At 38.6% G+C, this 14,538-nt stretch overlaps 1 protein-coding gene across 4 annotated transcripts in view; it reads right to left on the reverse strand.

Annotated features, from left to right (window-relative positions):
* The window catches only part of MAST4 (microtubule associated serine/threonine kinase family member 4), a 286,598-nt gene that overhangs the window by 203,285 nt on the left and 68,775 nt on the right, over positions 1-14,538 (reverse strand). For all 4 annotated transcript variants that reach the window (XM_039566713.1, XM_039566712.1, XM_039566711.1 and 1 more), the window contains exon 3: positions 3,933-4,054. In XM_039566713.1, the coding sequence (XP_039422647.1) occupies positions 3,933-4,054 (122 nt within the window). The remainder of the gene's footprint in view (positions 1-3,932; positions 4,055-14,538) is intronic.

The following is a 14,538-nucleotide window of genomic DNA, read 5'->3' on the forward strand; positions in this document are numbered from 1 at the left end:
TTTTTATTATGTGAATAGTTCATAGAGCAAGTTACCATAAAGCAGTCATGAAATATGCCGTCTCAGGAAGCTCTCTGGACTGTGAGAAATCTTTCCCTCAGCACAGAGGGGTTTTTTATTTACATAAACAGATAAACAAAATGAAAGACTTCTCGCTCCTTAAAGTAAGAGATTACTTAATTTTCATTAGGGAAAAAACCACCAGACAGCCAAACAAGCAATAAATCAATAAATCCCATAACAGGAGTTTGACATTAAACCATGACAAAGACAAATCTGAAGAAATTTTACCCAATTAATTTGGCCAAATTCTTTTCCTTTCATCTACACATTATGTATCATAAAGACACTTTATGTTTAGGTTTCCATTGTTTTCATATATGTAGCTAACGAGAAAATGTTAAATCAAGAATTTTTTTCAATCTGTGTCACACAAAATTTTTCTGTGTATAAAACAGTAAGTAATTGCTCAGTTTCAGACCTGTTATCATGATTTTAAGCATATCAGCTCATTACAATGAGAAATTTTATAAAACTGGCTGAATTTCAATTTATTTTGAAGTATTTTCCAAAAATTCTGCTCACAGTAATAAATGGAAAAGTCAAAACAGTAAGTTTACAAATGGTATTTGAAAATACGTCTGGAGTGGCAGGGGTCTGGTAGAGGAGAATGACTCCCAAACTTCGGACACTGAATGAGGCAGCAACTCCAAGTTAACCCCCCAACCATCCTACCCTGAAAAGATGCCTGAAGTCAAGTGAGATAACTGTCAGCTTACAGTGCAAGGAATCAGACAAACTACCAGTTTCCCTACACTCCTGCAAAACCCAGCACTGAAACACACTGAGTTGCCTTCCAGGAGCACATCTTACTGACTGTGGAGAGGAAGAGACTGACCAGACCAACACAACCCATAAAAACATCCTAAAGCAGAACCACTCCTCAACTCAGCTTTCCCTTTCTATTCAGTGTTGAAGACATTCTGCATCATTTTCTTCATGTTTTTAAGTCTTCATTAATTCTCTGTGCAGACTCCCATCGTCTGTTTCATCACCACAGAATCTGTCTGTCATGGACAGTTTGAAATGCTCGTGACAGAAAATGAAGAGTAACACGACCTATCACGTAGCTGCGTCTGAACTGTGGGGGGACCTCACTGCAGGCTATAACCTCCTCATGAGGGGAAAAGGAGGGGCAGGCACTGATCTCTTCTCTGTGGTGGCCAGTGACAGGACGCAAGGGAATGGAGTAAAGTTGTAACTTCAGGGGGAGGTTTAGGTCAGATATCAGGAAAAGGTTCTTCACCCAGAGGGTGTTTGGACACTGGGATGGGCTCCTCAGGGAAGTGGTCACAGCACCCAGCCTGACAGCTCAAGAAGCATCTGGACAATGCTCTCAGGCACATGGTGTGATTTATGGGGTTGTCCTCTGCAGGGCCAAGAGCTGGACTTTATGATCCTTCTGGGTCCCTTCCAACTCAGATTCTGTGAATTAAGGCTCCACATCAAATCCAATCTACTGCCCAATCATCACAAAATCAGCCTTCTCCTATACATCTTTAACACAGTTCTGTGGGTCTACATGGAAGCCGTATTTTTAATTTATAGTCCAGCTGCCTATACTACAGGAATGAATCATGCATAGCTATTGAACTCTACCTAAAGCAACACCTGCAGCCCATTTTTAATCAATATTCCGTATAAAAATCTATAGCTTCCCACAGAAAGGTTTTACACCTGTGAACCAGTAAGAGATTTTGTGAATTTTTAATAATTTATTGACAGAACAAGGAAAAAAAAATATGTCTTTTGTACCAGGTTTGCAATTGCACTAAACACTAGCATGTATCTTTGACCTGTTCACTTGTCATTCTTGTCTATATTGGCTCATAATCCTTGCTCAGTCAGATCCATATCAGCTGAGAATCAACCCAAGCGAGAATTATCAGTCCTAGTAAAAGAATTAATAACAGCCTAACCATTTTTCAGATGAGTGAGGCAATACATTTAAAGTAATTTCAACTCAGACTGTGAACAGCTACATGAAAATTCTTCATACAAATCTCTTCTGCGTAAGAGTAAACCGTTTCCTAAATATGATTAAAAGCTCCAATTACTAGAATCTAACAATAAGCCTCCTGAATTCAACTCTGCCAAATCACAGAATCAAGGGGAAAAGAAAAATATGCAAGGAGGGGGAGTGATCCCTAACTTATGCCCCCTTTTAAGCAAAGACCAGAGTCATTCAAAAGCCTGACAGCAAGGTATTTGTCAAAGGAGGCTTGAAAAGAGCTCTGCCTATGTGACACTAACATTAACCTCCTTAGGAGGCAAGTCTGATCAGCAGGTCCAGATAAAAACTAAATACTTCTGAGGAACCCACACCTCCACCCTCTGCTCAGATCTCCTTAGATGGCTCTTGCCTGCTTTTGCACCAACATGAAAGAAACTGCAGTCAGGCACACATAAAAGATGTGGAGAGACAGGAAGGAAGAAGTCTGTAGCAGACAGATATGCCATAAAACTATATAGGTGATGAGTGAAAGGCCCTTAAGGAAGCAAGGCTCACTGAATTTTTCATTAGTCTGTTGTTTTATGACCATTTATGACTATTTAAAGTACTTTTTGTCAAAATGGTGTTGCATCTTCCTCTTCCAACAGTTTCAGCATCACAGGGAAACAAAGGCACAATATTGCTATCAGCATGCCACCTAATAGCTGTGCAAATAGAAACAGAGCATCAAACAGCAACACAGCCCTTTTTAAACTTAGCTAATTTGAAAGAAGTAATTTTTTATTCACAAATATAGAAAGAAGAAAAAATGTGGGCTTAATACAATTTAAATCCATTTCTGACCAGTATCTACTTACTTTTTAATTTCAATTATACATAATCCAAATACTTCATTCATAATTAACAAAATACATAGGTTGACACTTAGTTCCCCAGAAAATATTAGGGTTCAATAAAATCAAGTGTTTGTAGTAAATGTGGAGTCCAAAAAGCCATATCTGCCCTAAAGAGCCACAAACAGCACCACCACCAAGCAGAAGCCAGGGTTTATAGGTGAAGACTTGTTGCATTTGAAGTGAAATCCTACTTCAGACAGATCATGGAGCCATCTACCTATCAATATGATATGAAAAAGTGTCATGGTGATATTTGTTCAACATAGTTTAAAAAAAATCCAAAACAAATCACAAAATAAGCTTCGCCTAGAAAGTAGATAGGGATCAACAAAGTTTTAATGGCCAGTCAAAAGGCAGGAGAGGGAGCAGGCAAAGCACTAATAATTTTTATCTTTCTTTAAACAAGAAATATATTACCGTAACTCTTTGAGGAAAAGCATAGGCTAATATACAGGGCCCTGCATTAAATTTCAACGCTTCTTAAGATATTAATGTACAAAAACACGAAACAGTAAAATGGACACTTGAAAACAAATAGCTGAAAGTTCAAGTGTATGATGCATCTCTGCCCCTTCCTCTTCCCTTATCATTTTATCCAAAAGACTCCATTATACTCATGCTTCATACAACTACGTCCTCATGAGGACAAAGTACTTCAGGAAGTGGAAATAGACATTGATAGAAAAGAATGCTCAGGAGAAAGGACACCTGCCTTCTATTGCATGCCTTTTTTAAGGAAAGAAACCATTTAAATGCAAACATTCATTAATGCAACATTCAGCTCAGGCTTTATGCGAAATCCAGTAACCCAATTCAGAGTTACTGCTACCATAAATGTTATTCAGCTGCACTCAACATAATAAGTAATGTACTGTGCAGGCGTGCATTAGGTACTTTAAAAAAGTAGCTGAAGGAGGAGAGATTGGCCTGGAAATAGACTCGGGTTTGATCCCCATCCTCCCACCAATAGATACAGATACAATTTTTTTACTACATTTCTAGCTTTGAAAAAAATTACTCACCAAACTAGCAGTCAGTGAAGGTGCTGACTGTCCAAATGTTTGGTAGTGCATCCGAACAAGATTAGTGGTCTCTATAGGCTGCCACAGCTGCTGTCCAGTTGCACTGGGAAGCAAATATTTGCCTGTCAAGTTAAGAAAGAGTGAGTTGAAATACGAGATGTTGCAGATGAGGCAATGCAATGGACAGTTTACTATAACACTCTTGCCACTGTGAAACAGCTTTCACTGCAGCCCTGACCAGAGCTGATCCCAACAGAATTCCTGCTATTCACTTGCTAGTCCTTCACATCATTCTCCCACAAGATACCAGGCAAATTAATTTTTTCACTGTTCTTACAACAACGGTACCTTTTTCCTACAGAGAAACACACTTAAAGCAACAACAGTTTCAAACACCCAGACTGCTAGTTCTGAACCAAAAGAAACTCAAACTCTAAAAGCCAGTCAAAAATGAAAATTTAAAAAATGTATTAAAAAATAGTCCTCTATTTACCACTTAAAGGAATAAGGTTTTCAGTCTGAGGGACAAAGTGAGATTCTAATGAAGTGAAGAAGACACTTACCGTGTGTGTGATTATACCATTTTGTGGGTGAGAACTATTCTGCTTCTGTTCCAAAATTCCTCACAATCTACCTACTATGTATCACTCAATTCCAAGAATCTTTATCCAGTGTCCCAGGTAAGGGGAGACTACCAAGGTGCAGGCCAGCCATTCCTTAGGAGCACCCACACGGGGCTCTCAGTGCTATGCTCTCTGCTCAGTGGTGTCACTTCGCTGTGGAGCAGGAAACCTCGAGCCCAGGGCCACACAGGGTCACGCCCCCCCATCACACTGGGATGCCACTCAGTCTGGACTGTCTCCCCACAGGTACTAATTAGGCAGACCACACTTCCAGCCCATGAAATCTGAGCTACAAACTAGCAGCAAGGAGAATATTCAGGGAAGTATACTAAGATCACAAGCATATATCGACACTGTTCATTTCTGCTTACTTTCTAGCCAGTGCCAAGAAACAGGACAACAGGCTATATACTAGTCTTGGCAATATGTCCACCTTAAGTTCTTACTTACCTCTGAAAACTATGCAAAAGTGAGACAATCATATTACTAAAGCAACTGATGTCTCTTGGAAGACCAACAGGCTGATGCAAAGCAACAATTCAGAAGAATTTTAATAAAATCTCATTTCAAAAACACAATGCAAGATCTTGACTGAACAGATCAAATGAAAAACATCTCCAAACCACATGGCCTAAACATTTCCTTCCTGAAATTACTAATTCCCACCTCATTAATCTGGTCATCTCAGACAGCTGTGCAGTGGGTATGCACATGACCACTGACACAGGATTTGTACCCTAGTAAATCTGCACAGGTTTGCCAAGAAATCAAAAGCCTTAGCTTCATAATCTTATTTTAACAGTAGATCCACAGAGAGCTGCTGAAGTCTCTGCGAAGGGACTGTCTTGGAAGCTAGAAGTTCCCAAGCAGCAGCACATGATAGTCTTTTAACACTTTCCAATTAATCTTCCAAATGTGCTATTGTTCTTTGCTACATTGGTAAACCAGAACCCATAAATATTTTTTCACCCAATTTGTTAACAGCCTGCCCGAGACTAGAAGAAAAATGTACAACAAAGCTGTGGTTTCTTGCCCAATTATCTAGGATAACATTTCCCAGAACAGGAAAACCTGAATTAGTTTCCCATCTGGTCTCTCTGCCTGCCTCTATCGAATTCTGGTTCCTTTTTGCATAGGCTCCCATCACCTTCAACTAAAGGGGTGCCATAAAAAGCTTAAGGCATTGATTGCAATATACATATCTTTGATATTCCATTGATGTCAACCCTGAAATATACCAGTGACATATGCAGTCAGAGAGAGCTTTATATCTATCATCAAAAGGTTAATTCCTTCTCATCTGGACCGGAAAAAGAGAATTAAGAAATGAATGCAAGAAACTAAGTTATACAAACCTTCCATTTAAATAGGTACGTTTTACTTCTTTTATGTATTCTACATCAGAAGAAGTCTATGCCTTTTCCTTCCTTCCTTTTTTCCTCAGACACCGGTAAGATGAAGTTCTCTGAGAAGAGTGAAACCAAACATTTCCTAGTGCTGGGATCCCTGATTACAAAAATCTATCAGGCTAGAATGCAGACTACAAACACTGTTATGGAACTGCAAGGTTTCCAGACTTCCAGCAACATCCAGACAGCTCCAAACAAGCCACCAACAAAATGCTTCAGCAATACCTATTTTGTCAAGCAGACATACAATATGCACAACTCTTTTAGAAACTCTGTATTAATTCACTCTAGAAGCTATCAGGAAAATTATGTTAAATAATTTTCAACTTCATCACTGTAGCATAATATTAGGGCATTTTATCATCCTAGGAATCAATATTTGAAAAGCAGTAAGTCTTGCCCTGCTCCTTAGAATAACAGAGAATTCAAGAAACAAAAAGGTTCATTCTGTTAAAGTTTGTTCTAAAACTGGGAACATCATCACTCTTGGGTTAAGAAGTGCACTTTCTCATAGGGTACTGTGGTTTAGGAATGGTATTCCCCGACTTAGTATTCCCAGTAAAAAAGAAAATCTTAAGATGCTCCCTTCCCACTCGGGTGGGACACAAAAAAGGCAGATATCGAGGATTGAGATAAGGACATTTACTGGAAACAGCAATGAGATAAGACAATGAACAGCAACAGCAACAACACTAAATACAAAACTGTTCAAAGAGAGGGTTATTTACATGCAAAAACGCTCAGCAAGTCCAGGACAATGAAAAACAATGGTGGACAGACCCTCCACCCCCAACACTTTCTCCAGGACCAGAAAGAAACCCTTTTCTTCTCAGTAACAAGAGAAAGAGACCCTTTCCCTCACCTCCTCAGCAATGAGGTAAGACAGTAATGAGGAGCATTTGGGTCTTGGCCATGCCCACTCAGCACAGCACAGGGCAGCCCAGAACTCCTGGGCTCAGCCATCCGACCAGCCGGCTCAGCTTCCCTGGCAGCCAGGACTACAGCACACACCACCACACCTGGTACCGTAACAAAAAATTAACTCTGTCCTGGCCAGCACTAGGACACAAGGGGTTAAATCCAGTCTCAAAATCCACTGTCAGACACTAGGCCCTTCCCAGACTGCACTAATTTTCATTTCAGATGAATCCCACTTGAGCTTCCCAAGAAAAAAATGGAAGGCAATCATTTGCAATTAGTACACAAATTAATGCTGGTTTAAGTTTGGATCCCAAGCCAAAAACACTTAAATAATAATACAATTTAGTCTAGTAGGAGAAAGATATAAGAGAATTAACTGCTATTATTAATGCTTGTACCTTCTTTTTGTTGTAAATGTGCACCAGATCCAAAACAGGTAGAGCTAATATTGTCTGTACCTTACCATGTGCAGGGCATTCTAACAGCCACCTTTACTATTTTTCCTTTATAGTAATCTATATTTTACTTTGGTTTTACCTTGTTCAGACATCTGAAAGGAAGTCTAAGATATCTTGATACAGACGCTAGAGGAGATGAAATCCTACTGTTTTCAACAACAGAATCTTGTACTAAGCCCTTCCTTGAACTATAGTAGTTGGCCTGACTGACAAGAAAGCAGAGTGGATTTACTCAGTATTATGGTCAGTATCTCCACTGTAAGAATTCACTTAATATTTCATTATTTTTCCTGCATGATTAACATCAAGAAATATTTTAAATAATGTTGGGTGTGTCTGTTGAAAAGCTAAATTAGGCAGTAAACACTTTCAAAATTGACAATGAAATCGTGAGCATATGTGATGCTAGAATGATCCTTCCTCCCATCCTTACTCCCAACAGAAGCCTTGAAGGCATTACAGTTTTCACAAAATACTGGAATTAAGGCAAGCAGACTGTCTAGAACAACAATTCTTCTTTTCAAAGTACATATGCTTTTAAACACAGAAAAGGCATACAAGAAATATGCTTTCTATTAGAAGCAAAAACAGCCAGGCCTTAGACAAACAAATGGTAACAGATAAATCTCTCATCTGAGAATAGGACTAACCTACTGCATTAAACTACCACACAATAAAACAGTCCCAGCCCACAGTGAGTTAATCAGCAACTCTCCCCTCAATCCTCCAGTAATAATAAAAAATAAATAAATTAAAAATCCCCTCATACTGTCCACTCTCCCTTTCCCTTGACATTATAGCACTCCTACACTTTTCTTGCTATAGTTTCACTCATAAATGTATGCATTCTACTGCTTTTACATTTTCTTTAATAATCCTTGAATTTATACATATCCACACTTCCTCTTGTTAAGTGATTTAAATGCCAGTATTATACAAAAAAAAATGAGCTGAAATACATTATTATTTTCACACTGCATTCATGTCTGCCTTCAAGTTTAATGCTCCAACCAGCTACTTTCCTTTTTAAGTTAACTGATTCAAGAAGGACTGAGAGGAAGGCTTCAACTCCCCCTCAACCATCTTAATTAGGTATTCTGGCCCATGTAAGACCACCAGCATCCAGACCACTGACACACTGGTAGTAATGTTCATATTACTTTCATAAGCTATTGATATTGAGTCATCTACTGATAGAGGTCCCCTACCTCAGACCTCTTCAATTCCAAAATTGTCACTGTTGGCTTCTTGCCCCAGTTCCTCTGCAGAAGCATTGCTGGTATCATTACTTCCCTTCCTGTGCCTGAAACTACCAGGACAGCCTAAAGTAGCAACACTGAAACCAACACCATCTCTTCCCATACCTGAACGCAATCCTTGGTAGTCCAGCACATTTATCAAAACACACTTCAATGAAGGGTGATTTAAGTTCACTACATAATGGCAATAATTTAACATTATTTAATAGTATTACCTCATCGTTGCTGAACATAGGTAATACATTACTGCAGTTCAGTGTCATCTTCCCCTTGAACATGCCTCTTGTATATCTACATTCATTTGTAATGAATATTTGTCAAAGGTCCAAATAGAATTGTTCTAAATTCTTACTTCTATTGCATTCAGCATGTGCTTATTTGTTGTATGACTTACTGTATAAGGACAAAATGACTTGTATAAGAACAAAGAGACTAAAATCACATTTCCACAAAAATCAGCCACAAAAGGCAGGCCTTGCTTTATTCTAAACAGAAAAGTCTTTCTTACTGCTGAAGCACTACTCTCCTTCCTCTGTCCCTCTCAAATGCATATCATAATAGGACAGCTGAGAATTACTAAATGAGCTCAAATTTAATACTTATAAGTCTTTCATTTTCAGTTAGAATTTAGAAATAACTTTGGCTCTGATAATTAAACAATTGCATATCATTAAGAAAATGTTTTGGCATCCACATAAGATTTTACCTTTACAAAAGTACTGAGGAGAATGTAGATGGCACTGCTAGAAAGTCTAATTTGTAATCAGTCAAAATGCAAAAATAAATACAGAGGAAGCATCTTGAAACTTTTTGATAGAAATATTTTTTGTTAAAATATTAGAAGTAGGTTTTTATTAAACTACTGCAAATGGAAGACAGGCATGTACTTTGCTAAAATGGAAGAATCTGAATTTGGGCTGACAGTAACTACAGACAGAATTAGTCCGAAGTGAAGTTGTGCATATGATTACAGTGTACCACAGACTTACCAGAAGCTAGCATCAATGTGTTTGTGTTAGCTGCTGTGAAATAGCAGCCTTCAAAATAGCCTCTTGACATCTTTAAGGCAAGGGTCAAGAAATACTTATTTCAATTAATTATCTTGTTAAATCAATTACAGATATTTATAAGTGCAGAATACTTTTTAAAAATACAGAAAGATAGATACTTCTCCCTCACTGATTCACTTAAGTAAAAACATAACTGATCTTATCTCAAGAACCGATGCTCTGGACAAGTCAGACATGCCAAGCATAGTTTCAAGTGCATTGCTCACTCCACACCTCTTTTTGGGGAGCCTTAGGATCATCAGCTACCTCAGAGCAACAGCAACAAGCCACAGTGGAAAAGAAAACTGGACTCTACTGCAGATTGCTCTGGGTCATAAAAACGTTCTGAAAAGAAACACAGATGGGTACTGCTCCCTCCTCTTACCCCCGGAATATTTCCAAACACAAAAATAACCCCAGAAGAGCTGGGTTCATTGACAGGCCTTGATGTGAACAGAAGAAAGACTGAAGCCACCACCTGCCACCACATCACCACAGCAGCAATGGCAGTCCCAGTACATCCAGAGCAGTCACTGTTACCAGATGATAAATTGTCTACACCTGTGAGCTAACACAAGGCTTGGTCTCCAAAAGCTACTGGCCTCTGGAACTGCACAATGTCTATTGTGTAAGAAGGAGAACTGCAAGTTCACCAGCCCTGTGCCCTGCCAACTCAGCCAGGTCACCTGGAACACCTATGACCACCAGGGACCACCAGAGAGAGCCCCAAGACTGCACAACACATACCTAAAGGAGAGGAGAAATATGTTAATGATTTCAGGGAAATTATTATCATATTCTGGGACAATCAATCAATATTTATGTAAAATATAGTATATAACTTCCCTGCACTCACTATGCACAGCTTTGGGAGGAGCTACCCCCCTGCATCCAGCCAAATAAACAATACCTGCTTCTTAATGCTACTTTGGTATTAAGAACTTTTTTATTTTACCGAGTTTTGGTAACACCAGTGCCACTCTCAAACTGCCTGAGCAGCATGAAGTGAAGACCAAATCTGGAAGCAACATACCACCACTTTTATTCCCACAAATAAGTGAACCATCACTCCAGGTTCAGACACCTGCCAGGTGAAAGGTGGAGCCTCCCACCTTAGTATTTCCTAGGTTCAAGTTAGGGCACTTAGCTTTATTGCCTCAAATTGAACTCCTGAAGACATCCCAGCTGTAGGAAATGATGGCAGCACTGCAAATTTTAGGGTCTATTTTCACATCTGGGGGCAGGGAGGAGGGGTGGAATTAAAGCCCATCATTCCCATTAGCTGTTAACCAGAAAGTAAAAGAAGAGTGGATGGATTTGAAGTCATCACTAGGAAACTTTTTTAATGTTTTGCCTTATTCTATTGTAGCTGCATCAACAAGCTTTACTTAAATTTCAAATGACCACCAACATTTAAAAAAAAAAAAAAAATTACCATTTTATTAATGTCTCGTTTATTGCCCAGAATCTAAAGGAGCACGTTTTGCATATTACTCAGCTACACATCGTTGAAGTTAATGAACAATGCCACCTTCCCAGTCTGATGCAGTGGTGAAATATTCAGCCAATCTGTCCCCTAAACATAACATTATTCAGGTAAGCCTATAATTACAACTGACTCAATTACAACTTCTTTTGTAACTGTAAGAAGCCTTCATAAAAAAATTACACTCACTATAGTTCTTTCACTTTTTGATGTATTACAAATCTCCTAAAATGCTCTATATTTGTTTCACTTTCTAAAGTCAGATGAAGCAGTGGCACTCTCAGTCACATGGGTTGTCCTGCGCAGGGCCAGGAGTTGGACTCATTGATCCTTGTGGGTCCCTTCCAACTCAGGATATTCTATGATTCTATGATTCTGGCTGGCAATGCATGAAATAAATGTGGCCCACTGAAGGCAAAAGTTTGGGGTGAGATTAGGAATTTAAAAAAAAATATATTAAAAAAAAAAACCACACAAAAAAAACCGCAGTAGATCTACCTTAAAATTTCACCAATATTGGCAGAACTGGAACTGGAAAAGGACACATCCAGTTTTGGACAACAAACTAGTAGGATGAAGGCTTAGATCTGTATCCAAAAATACATATATATAAAAATAAAATCAAGCCTCCATTAATTACAAAGGGATGCAGAAGCAAAACTGTTTATAAATCAATTACCAGAAATAAGTCATCACATCCAAAATTAATGGTTCATGCTTGAAATAAAATTCTCTCACTGAAAGTCATTTAAAAGACAATACAAAATTTTGCTAATAAGGAAATTAATCAGTGTTCCTTTGCTGATAGATACTCGCTGAAGTTACATTTCTATATTGACTATTTGCAATCTATTATTGAAGTACTGTGACAGCAATATAGTATCTGAAAGGCATTTGAGATCACCAGCAATCTCCCTAACCTTTGATTAGATTTGGAGGATAAGGATAGGTTTGGGGTTTTCAGTTTGGTTTATTTGCTTGGGTTTTTTAAGTTTTCCCTACCAAAAATACCTAACTCAATAGCACTATTAGCCAACCAGTGACAACGATAACTACATGATAAAAACACCCTACAGCCTGAAGCTGTCATTCATGACACTACTTCCTTACCTCACAACTCTACTGAAATGCAACTCAACAAAATAATTAGTTGGCAATATTTATCAGTGAGCTCAGAGATAGAACACTTTGCTGCTTCTTTTTTCTTTATCTTAACAACAAATAGGTCCTTTTCCCATAATTCTAACATGCAGCTCCAAAACTTTATAAACTGCCAGTCCATTCTATAACACAAACCTAATATACAGGTATTACTGTATCCCTTTCACCCTTTTTCCAGTTTACACCTGCTCCAGAGAATCAAAGTCCAGTTCTATAACTCTGATAACAGTAGGAAAAACAGATATTTAAGATTCACACTGAACACATGATGCTACCAAAAGCACACTAAACTACATATAAGTGATAATGAGACGGAGTTCCTTTTCATATATAGTCAATTTTGCAAAAACAAGAATCCTGCACACCAAAAGGTCAGAGGTAGCCAATACTGGCCGAGTTACAACGGAACTGCGCTGAGAACACACATTTTAAGGACCTAAAAAATTCACTATTGCTCAGTTCAAACATTATGTGAACAACTACTTCAATCAGTGGCCAATACTCTTGGCGTATAACTCTCCACTGGCTCAACATTTGGGTTTCTGCTGACAGAATTTATGGTAAGAAGCAAACATCTCCCACTGCACTATGAAAATCAAGCCCAGAAACTCATAATTGACATTAAGACAAATGAGCATGAAATGATGTGTTAACATGCTATTTTCTCTACAGTACCCAGCATGACCCCTTTTTTTGTCTCATGTAGATGTTGTTATGCCACATAATTAAATTACTATATGCTTATAGTAATTTTTCAAAAGGTAAAGTTTCCCAATAGAAAATACTGCTCCTGTTTTCACTGGAAAACACCTATAAACTTTTCCACTCAAATTGTCAACCTTCATTCTAAGGATTAGGCACATTAAGTGTTTTTTCACTCTTCTCAAATATTTCGCCATCGGTACATTCAATTTATATTAAAGCAACAGACTTGGGAGAAAGCAAGTATGTAGTCAAATCATTTGCTTTACAACATCCAGTAGAGAGAGACCACAGGGAAAAAAACAGGAAGACTTAAGCCTCCAGGAGTACAGATCATGTATTCTTGATATGCAATTACACTGTATTTATAAATATGCTGCAAGCAGTTTTGCACTAATGAGCTCAGGTACAAGCAACAACAGGACTGGAGCCTCACAGACCTCAGATTTAGTTAATCATCTGACTAAATACATGCATTTAGCTAAGTCCAGGCAAGTTCTTTCATCTGTGCTTCTATAGTTATGCTGCTAAGTATGCTTGAGCCAGCTAATTCAACAGTTCTTAGGGTATTTCTTAAGGAACTACAACTGAAACTTCAGAAATTAAACATGCATATTAATTTTCTCCACTTCTTATTTTTCCAGTATGACAAATGACTCTTAACTTTCAAGCTGCTTTTTTAAGTGTCCCAAAGAGGGTTAAACTCTGTTTCTTCCTCTTTCAAAACTGGCAGCTTGCAAACATATCTGCTAATTAGGCACTCTACTGCTACAGTTTGCTTTGATCTCAACAACAATCAGCTTCTCATGTTCTGATGATACAAGCACGATTAAGCAGCAGTCGAGGAGTTAAAGGCAAAATAATGAGACAGGAATACAATATCTTCTGTTCTCATCTCAGACTATTACATGGTGCAGACTCAAGACATGTCAAAGAATATGGAAATTATCTTGCTATGCGCACAGGGAAGTAAAAATCAACTCCACTACGCAGGCTGATGGAAGCCTTAAATAATGAAGGTAACTGACAATGACAAATATAACCTAATGTCATCTCAAACACCAGCACACCAAGAACCATCTAAAAATGCGTATTTCATAGCAGAATAAATTTACTTCATCTGGAGAAGACAGCTTTGTGCTGAATACATTAAAAAAACAAACAAAAAACCCTACACGCCACATTTCCTCATCCGTGTAATTATAGAATAGATTGCTTCTATCTCTTTCTACTAATTCTGGAATAAATTTAACACATGGCATAGTGCTTTAAGGAAACCTTTGAGGAAGGCAATGGAAAAGACTGCCAGATACACTCTGGGTAGGCAGTGAATGAAGCATATTGTGCTTGTGACCATGCACACATGGCAGCTGAACCGTCCCACCTCTGTAGCCCAGAGCCGAGCGGTGTTAGTACTTGTGCTGGGCTGCTACTCTCCCTCTGCTGCTGTCGGGGACAGCCCTCAGGCAGCTGCAGCTGAAAAGGCTTTCTGAACTGCGTACATCTGTTGCACTGGGGGTCCTGCAACATACATCTAT

This window comes from Corvus cornix, chromosome Z (assembly GCF_000738735.6).
Source record: "Corvus cornix cornix isolate S_Up_H32 chromosome Z, ASM73873v5, whole genome shotgun sequence".
NCBI classification, from domain to species: domain Eukaryota; kingdom Metazoa; phylum Chordata; class Aves; order Passeriformes; family Corvidae; genus Corvus; species Corvus cornix.